General features: G+C 49.1%; 1 protein-coding gene across 1 annotated transcript; it reads right to left on the bottom strand.

Moving 5' to 3' along the window:
* Nucleotides 1-594: 594 nt before the first annotated feature.
* On the bottom strand, nucleotides 595-8,509 carry LOC101421744 (C-type lectin domain family 4 member G-like). The gene is made up of 6 exons (XM_058292557.2): nucleotides 8,405-8,509; nucleotides 7,858-7,911; nucleotides 7,670-7,760; nucleotides 4,776-4,927; nucleotides 3,256-3,360; nucleotides 595-852 (listed from the first exon to the last, which is right to left on the bottom strand). The coding sequence occupies exons 3-6, from the start codon at nucleotides 7,740-7,742 to the stop codon at nucleotides 823-825; spliced, it is 360 nt and encodes a 119-aa protein (XP_058148540.1). The 5' UTR covers nucleotides 7,743-7,760; nucleotides 7,858-7,911; nucleotides 8,405-8,509; the 3' UTR covers nucleotides 595-822.
* Between the last annotated feature and the right edge of the window lie 169 nt (nucleotides 8,510-8,678).

An 8,678-nucleotide genomic window follows, 5' to 3' on the forward strand; every position in this document is an offset into this window, starting at 1 on the left:
GGTGCCCCTCCTGGCTTTTATTCTCTCTGTGACCCTCCCTATAAGGTCTTCAGTCATATGATTCAGACTCATCCTGATTCAGTTGGACCACACCCAAACCGAAGTAACCACATCCTAAACGAGACTGCAGGGACAGATGCTGGACCTTCTGTATCCTGCCATGGCCCACTGAATGGACAGGGGAAGAGTGTAAACTACAATGTAAACTATGATCCATGCAGCGCAGCAGCGCTCCAAAACGTATTCACCAAATGCAATGAATGGGCCCCAGTGATGAAAGAGGTTGTAGATGTGGGAGGAGTGGGGGATGGGGTATATGGGGACCTCTCATATTTTTTAATGTAACATTTTTTGTGATCTATGTATCTTCAAAAAAAAGAACAATAAAAAAGAAAGCTCTTCCTTACAAGAGTTCACAGCCATGGGAATAGATGAAACTTAAATGCATGTTTTTCTGGGGTACACGCTGAGCCATTCCAATGCAGGGACAGACCCAAGCTTGCTACTTGTGCGTTTCTTCATTGGAACAGATACGAGAAGAGGAGATAAAGATGGAGCAGTCCTTGAGCCAAGGAAAGGACCCAGGGCTTTGGAGAAACACCCTTTATTGTTGCCTCTGGGGACTCAGAGCCCAGAGAGGGCAGGGACGGGGCAGAGGTCACACAGCAAGGGGTCAGCATCGGTTCCCAGGATCGGGAGTGTCGAGGCTGGGGTCAGCAGCTCTGCCGGGTCTCACAGATGTAAACGGAGGACTCCAGTTCACAAGGGAAGCCCTGCCAGAGCCCGTGGTGAAGCATCATCACACAGGTTGAGTTGGTTCCATCATCGTGGAGCTCCTTGGGGTCTCCGTTGCTACAAAGAGATGCCCACAAACCTTCATCAGAGGGACCAGTGCCTGGAGGCCCCAAGACTCGTCTCACAGTAACCAGTGGGCCAACCCCCTTCCATTGGCCAAGTGGAGAAACTGAGTCAGGCGAGAGCAGCGACGAGGCCAAGCAGTTGCAGACCTAGCTGAACCCTTCCGGTTCCTGACTGCCCCAGCCCACTGACCCTCTCCGCTTCCCCGAGGGCCGCCCCGAAGCCAGAGAGACCCTTCCAGATCTCTGCTCTGCCACTTGCCACCCATGAGCCGGGGAAGCTGCCAAAATGCCGCTGAGCCTTCATTCCCTCTTTTGCAAACAGGGGTCACATTCTGAGAACATGACGCCTGGTGCACCTGCAGTGCCTGGTATACAGCAGGCGCTCAGACTGCGGCCGAGCTCATCAATGAGATAACTTCCTTCTGAGCTGGACCCGAACAGAGCGGTTGGCCAGGCAAGGAGAGGTGGGGCAAGCAGAGGCGGCGTGCAGGGCTGCAGGTAAATGCAAGGAAGGAGCAGGCAATGCAAGGAAGGTCACGGGGACAGTAGGACGCATAAGGTGGACGATATTCAGAGCATCCTCGGGTGACATTCGGGAACCAAGGAGTCATTAAAGCCTCATCAGAGCCACATCTGGTGCTGGTGAAGATGAGGCAAGAATCGGTTAAAAATGCCCCTCTGGAGACGAGCAGGTCTGAGCTGGGGCAGAGGCAAAGGGGGTTGGGGAAGCAGACATGGAGCGACTCAGTAGGTATCTGGCAGGTACCAGCTGAGCAGAAATGTAAGAGAGTAGAAATATGGGGGCGGGGGGAGTGTGCGAAAGATCTTGAAGGTCAAGCTGAAGAGTTTAGTCTTAAACGTCCATGCATCACGTCCTGCAAATCCAGACGTGCCAGGTGCTCTACCCAAAATGCAGGTGAAGGGGGCTGGAATGGTGGTCCACCAAAAGATAAGCCCAAACCTTAACCCCCAGAACTTGTGTTTCTTCATTTTTTATTATCCCAATTTATTTTTTACTTTATTTTAGTTTTTCTAAAAAAGGTGAGAAGCATACATGGAAAAATACAAAACATGATTGAGAGAAATCAAAGACCTCCAAATAAATGGAGTAGTATATTATGTTCGTTGAAAAGAAAAAAGAAAAATTGATAATATGAAAATTATTCCCAAGCTGATCTAAAGATTGAACACAATCCCCACGAAATTCCCTTATTCTTATTTTATAAATTGATATGCCGATAACATATATTTGGAAAGGCAATGGCCTCAAATATCCACAACAGCCCTGGAAAGAAAATAAAAAGCAGACTTGGAGATCTAGCTGATTTCACAATTTTTTACAATGTAGCTATAGTAATTTTAAAGTGTAGTACTGGCATAAGGATAGCCCCTCAAACCAATGGAAAAGACCAGAAAGTCCATGTAAAAAGTTTTTTACATGGTCAACTGATTTGTGACAAAATTATTAAAGAATTTAATAAAGAAAGAATAGTCTTTCTGACAAATACTGGAAGAAAAATTGGATACCTACAAGAAATAAATACATATGTACATATACATTTACATATATGCATCCATACACATCATTCATGAATGAATAAACAGTAAATGAACTTAGACCCCTACCTCACAATATGCAAAAAAAATTAACCCAAATGGACAGCTGAACTTTGTATAAGAAACAGAACTTGTTAATGTATCTTATTTCATAAAAGTTTCTTTGTGGGTGTAATTAAGTGAAAGATCTGGAGATGAAGTGATCCTGAGTTAGAGCAGGTCCCTAAATCCAATGACAAGTGGCCTTAGGAGAGAAGAGAAGGGGAAAGAACACACGGAGAGAAGGCCAAGCGAAGGAAGCAGAGATTGGAGGGATACATCTGCAAGCTACAGGATAGCAAGGTTTTCCAGCAAACACCAGAAGCCAGCATGGAGGCAGGGAAGGGATTCTCCCTCCAAGATTCCAGAAAAAGCAAACCCCACCGACGCCTCAATTTCAGACTCCCAGCTTCCAGAACTGAGAGGGAATAAATTTCTGTCGTTTTAAGCCACCCAGTTTGCATGATTTGTTGTAACAGCTCTAGCAGACTAAGGCACTTGGCAAGTGCTACATCATTACACTCCTCCTGTTAGCATTTCAAGGTTCTGAGAAGTCCTGCAACAAAGAAAACAATTTGGTGGAGAATCCATTGTTTCTCCAGTGATCAGCCTGGGAACACTTTTCCCAAATAACAAAATAGCAATAACTGGGATAGCCAGATTTACGTCTATGGTTGTGAATAAATGAAAGGGGCACATTTCGATGATCATAAATCAATCTTGAAAGCCCCGCCGGCTTCTGGAGAAATGGTCCTCTTAGGTGGAGAAGGGTGCCTGCGTCCCAGCCAGGGCTACTCACGAGTAAGTTGGGATGGAACCATCGGTCCATCTGTGGCCAACCTCCCCCGTCCTTTCGGAAGAGGCCTATCCAGTGTGTCACCTGCTCAGTGGGCGTCAGGAAGTCCTGGATGGAGAGAAGGCTTGTCTGGGCAACAGAATTCCATCCTAAGTTGCAAGGTTGGAGATGGCAGATAAACGTAGCCACGGAGGACGCTCACATTGTTTCCTGGCTGCAAATCCCAGACCCACTGCGTCAGTTATCTAAGATCTCAGACAGGTTGCCCCGCCCCTGCCTTCCTCACCTGTAGAAAGAATGCCCCCCGCCCTCTCCTAGCATATTCTCAAGAGCGAAAGGGTCTATTGGGTAAAGCGCCTGACAACTAGAAAGAAGAGATGTCAACTACTGGCTGTGAAGGTCCTTTATGAAGGTCAGTGAAGAGTCCAGCTCTTGGCCAACATTCCCACGTGTGATCCTTCAGCTCTGGCCATAGGCTACTGCCCGGGCTCCACCTGGCAGTCCTGTCCACCTGGTCTGGGTGGCAGGCTGTGCGTTGTTGTCCCTGCCAGCAGCTGAGGTCAACCATGCTCTTACAAATATCTGCTTTCCAAAGCCCTCTCCAGGCAACTCTGAAAAAAACCTCCTCATTAGAGGAGGGAGAAACCTTGAAGATTCTTTTCTCCACTTTGACTCAGAATTTTCCCACTCCATGCGGGGAAACAGGACATGTGGGAGCTGGGACTTTCTTCAGTGAATCTCTTATTTACACTCTCAGTAAGTCAAGCTTGGTTGTTGCTTTCTGTTTGCCTTGTTGTAATAGTCTGCTCCAACACCTGGCAGCTCAGCTCAGCTCCTGATAGGGCAACAAGTTTGGTCTGCGGCCTGAAGGAATAATCCTGGCAGGTGACTCCATCCAAAGGCCCTACTGTGTGCCAAGCCTTGATATAGACCCAGGAGTCCCAGAGGTGGTTCAGATATGACCCCAGACTCATGGTCGGGGGGCCCCAGTGCAGGGTGAAGTGCTGTGATGGAGGGCTCTGATGGTGTTACGAGGGGATGCAGAGGAAGGGGTGTTTTTATTAGGGGTTTTGATGGATGGGTAAGAGTTCTCCAAGGCCCTACTGTGTGCCAAGTCTTGATCTAGACCCAGGAGACCCAGAGGTGGTTCAGATCTGACCCCAGACTCATGGTCGGGGGCCCCAGCACAGGGCGAAGTGCTGTGATGGAGGGCTCTGATGGTGCTACGAGGGGATGCAGAGGAAGGGATGTTTTTATTAGGGTTTTGATGGATGAGTAAGAGTTCTCCGTGCAGCAAATAAGGAAAAGGGCATTTCAGGCTGAGTGGCCCACTTGGAGGCAGGACCACAGGGGACAGAGCTATTCCCTGTACATCAGAGCAGTGAGGGTGGGGTGGCGTGAGACGAGGCAGGTCCTGAGGACCATACCGGGGTTAGTGTGCTAGTTGCCCCAAAGGACAGAGACACAAAAATCCTTGCAAAATGCCCTTCCACCCTGCTGAGGTCCACCTCCCTCTTTCCCACCTGTTCTGCTTGGCTGTTGATGATAACCAGGTGTGCTTGCTTCTGGGCACAGGACTCATTGGCCTGGGTCCAGGTGAGGTTGTCAGTAGAGAAGAAGTAGCAGGAGCCCTGAAAGGCCTTCCAGGCTGGGGCGCAGGGCTGGCAGGAGGATTCTGTGAGGACAGAGTCGGGAACAAAGCCGGCGGATCCAGCCTTCCCCTCGGTGAAGAGCCACGCCCCCCACCACCCAGGGATGGTGCCTGCTGGACTACACCCCTGAAGAGCCACGCCCCCCCACCACCCAGGGATGGTGCCTGCTGGACTACACCCAACAACGGGGAACTCACTACCCAGCCAACTCATGCTTCCTTTACTGGGACCATATCAGAAGGACAGAGGGAAGCAAGATGGATCTTAGATTCAGTGGAAAATAAAAGAAAGTGACTCAAAGACGGGCGTGAATGTAATATGGGGGGGGGGGGGCCTCTGTTCGATTTTCCGTATTTGCTTAAAACTCTGGAAGAGTGGTTTTCAGCCAGGGGGCAATTTTTACCACCACCACTCCCAGGGGGACAGTTTGCTACGTCTGAAGACGTGTTTGGTTTGTCACAGCTGGGAGGGGATGATGTTGGCATCTTGCAGGTGGCAGCCTGGTATAGTGCTCATCCTACAGTGCACGGGGACGGCCCCCACTGCCAAGAACTACCCAGCGCCTACCATCAGTAGTGCTGAATTTGAGAAACTCTGCTCTAAAGTTGCTGGATGTTGTATGTGCTGCCATGGCCCTACTGGGTGGACCGGGGCAGAGTGTAGACTACAATGTAAACCTCTATCCATGTGGTGCAGCAGTGCCCAAAGAGTTATTCACCAAATGCAATGAATGTCCCATGATTGTTGTTATGGGAGAAGTGGGGTGAAGGGGGTTGGGGGTAAATGGGGACCTCATAATTTTTTTAACGTAACATTAAAAATAAATAAATAAAATGAAAAAAAGAGACTAATTACAGTGGTTTCCTGGGAAACATGGGGGCAAGAGCTCAGAGGTGGGAGGGCGAGTGTCCAGTGATGTTGTCCTCTGTGTATCTAGTGAGTTGATCCATCATCCATCCATCCTTCATCTATCTTTCCATCCATCATCTATCCATCCATCATCCATCCATCCATAATCTATTATCTATCCATCCACCAATCCATCCATCCATCATCTACCCACCCATCCATCATCCATCATCTATCTACCCATCCACCATTCAATCCATCCATCATCTATCTACCCATCCATCATCCATCATCCATCATCCATCTACCCATCCATCATCCATCCATCCATCATCTTTCTACCCATCCATCATCTATGTATCCATCATCTATCTACCCATCCATCATCTATTTACCCATCCTTCATCCATCCATCCATCATATATTATCTATCCATCTACCAATCCATCCATCCATCATCTACCCACCCCATCCATCATCCATCATCTATCTACCCATCCATCATCCATCCATCCATCATCTGTCTACCCATCCATCATCCATCATCCATCATCCATCTACCCATCCATCATCCATCCATCCATCATCTTTCTACCCATCCATCATCTATGTATCCATCATCTATCTACCCATCCATCATCTATTTACCCATCCTTCATCCATCCATCCATCATATATTATCTATCCATCTACCAATCCATCCATCCATCATCTACCCACCCATCCATCATCCATCATCTATCTACCCATCCATCATCCATCCATCCATCATCTGTCTACCCATCCATCATCTATGTATCCATCCATCATCTATCTACCCATCCATCATCTATTTACCCATACATCATCCATCCATCCAAAATCTATCTATCTTCTATCCATCCATCAATCCATCCATCCACCCATCCATCATCTATGTATCCATCCATCATCTACCCACCCTTCCATCATCCATCCATCCATCATCCTCTCTATTATTTATCTGTCCACCTATCATGTATTATCTAACCATCCATCAATCCATCCATCCACCTATCCATCATCTATGTATCCATCATCCATCCATCATCTACACATTTATCTCTATTTATTATCTCTATATTTCATCCATACATCCATCTATCTATATCTATCATCTACCCATCCATCCACCATCTCTCTATTTACCCATCCACACATCCATTCATCCATCATCTATCTACCATCCATCATCCATCCATCCATCATCTACACATTTATTTATCTCTATTTATAATCTCTATATTCATCCATACATCCATCTATCAATATCTATCTATCATCTACCCATCCATCCATCCACCATCTATCTATTTACCCACCCACATATCCATCCACCATCTATCTACTTATCCATCATCTATTATCTATCCATCCATACATCCATCATTCATCTACCTATCTGTCTGTCTATCTAATCATCTATCTAATGAATTTATCAACCAATCTACCAAAAGCTACATTTAAAATATGCAGCACCAGGGGACACCACCAATCCAATAGGCTTGGTTAGCAAACTCTCCAAGTACGAGAATCTGCCAAGGACCAAATTTTGCAATATACTGGTGTGGTGACTAAAAGTGGAGGCACTGAATCCTGAGAGCCTCCTCTCGAGGAAAAAGAGGACTGGATGCCCCCCCTTATTTTCTGCCGAGACACAGGGTGATGAAGTGAGCTGCCCAAGGCCACCCAGGGGCAACGCGGGGCTGCCTTCAAAAGTCTCGGTCCTTCTGGAATTCCCCCCACTGCAGACACAAGCCATTCCCTCCTTCTCAATAGTCTGCTCGTCCTGAAATGTTCTCTGGTTTTGGGGGTGCCCCTCTGTGGACCCGCTGCTGCAGGTGTTGAGGGAATGGAGCCCCCTACCCTCCCCACCTCCCCGCCTCTCGTTTTCTCACCGTTGCCTGCCCGCACGCTCTCTATTTGCCGGAACATTTCGCCCCGAATGAAGTCTCGGTCATGTCCCGGCATCTGCCAGCCCCTGTGTCACTGGGACACCCCAAGGAAAAAAGGGCAGGTCAAAGTCTTGGCAGAGGGGAAGGGGTTGGCGAAGGGCAAGGGGCTCCCCTCTCTGACCCTCACTCACCTTTTCTCTGCAGTTGAATGATGTCCTCCTGCACCTGCTTGGTCTTCTCGAAGGCTGGGCAAGAGGCGCACGCAACGTTGGGGTTTCTCCCTGCTCCCCGAATCCCCAAAGCCCAAGGGCTTCCTCCCAGCCCCAGAACGAGGCAGTCTGGGGTCCTACCGCGTAGATGGGGAAATCGAGGCCCAGAGAGGCAAAGGAGCTTGTCCCACAGTAACCAGCTGGGGAGCGGGCAAAGCCTCCAACCACAGAGTGGGCTTCCCGTGGCCTGTTTAGGGGGGACCCTGGGTTTTCCAGCCCCAGCTGAAGGATTGGCTTTGGGGGCGGTGTGTGCTTGACTTGGGCCAATTCCTGGTTCTTCTCTAGCCGTGGTGGAACCCCCCAAATGCCTCTGGGGCTGCGTGGGGAGGTCAGCCCTCTCCAGTTACCATTTTCTCCCCATACACACAACACACTCCAGGTGTGCTCAGCCCCTGCCCCAGCCCTGTGAGCCCACCGTGCAGGTGGTACCTGCTTTCCCGGGGTCACCCCTTTCCTACTGCCTTCTCACCTTTGGGAAGAAACAGGCTGAGGATAACGGCCAGGAGCAGCAGGATCAGGACACACGACCAGGCAGAGATACTTCCAGGTTTTTGACCTGCGGCTTCTGAACCGAGCGCCCTGGGGGGAAAACTGAGTCAGCCCCCATGGGATGCCCGAGTTCTCCTACCAGACCAGGAGACTCCCCTCTCTCTGTTTCCTGATAAAGGGGCCCGGAGAGAGAAGCCCAGCCTTCTGGGATGAGGAGGGGTCTAGCAAGATGGATGGGAAACCCAAGCCTTCCA

This window comes from Dasypus novemcinctus, unplaced genomic scaffold (assembly GCF_030445035.2).
Source record: "Dasypus novemcinctus isolate mDasNov1 unplaced genomic scaffold, mDasNov1.1.hap2 scaffold_124, whole genome shotgun sequence".
NCBI lineage: Eukaryota > Metazoa > Chordata > Mammalia > Cingulata > Dasypodidae > Dasypus > Dasypus novemcinctus.

Coding starts and splice junctions, on each gene's coding strand:
- LOC101421744 (XM_058292557.2), bottom strand. CDS start 7,742: ATGCCGGGACATGACCGAGACTTCATTCGGGGCGAAATGTTCCGGCAA. Junction 4,928..7,669: donor GAGCGTGCGGGCAGGCAACG/GTGAGAAAACGA, acceptor CTGTCCTCACAG/AATCCTCCTGCCAGCCCTGC. Junction 3,361..4,775: donor TCAACAGCCAAGCAGAACAG/GTGGGAAAGAGG, acceptor CTCTCCATCCAG/GACTTCCTGACGCCCACTGA.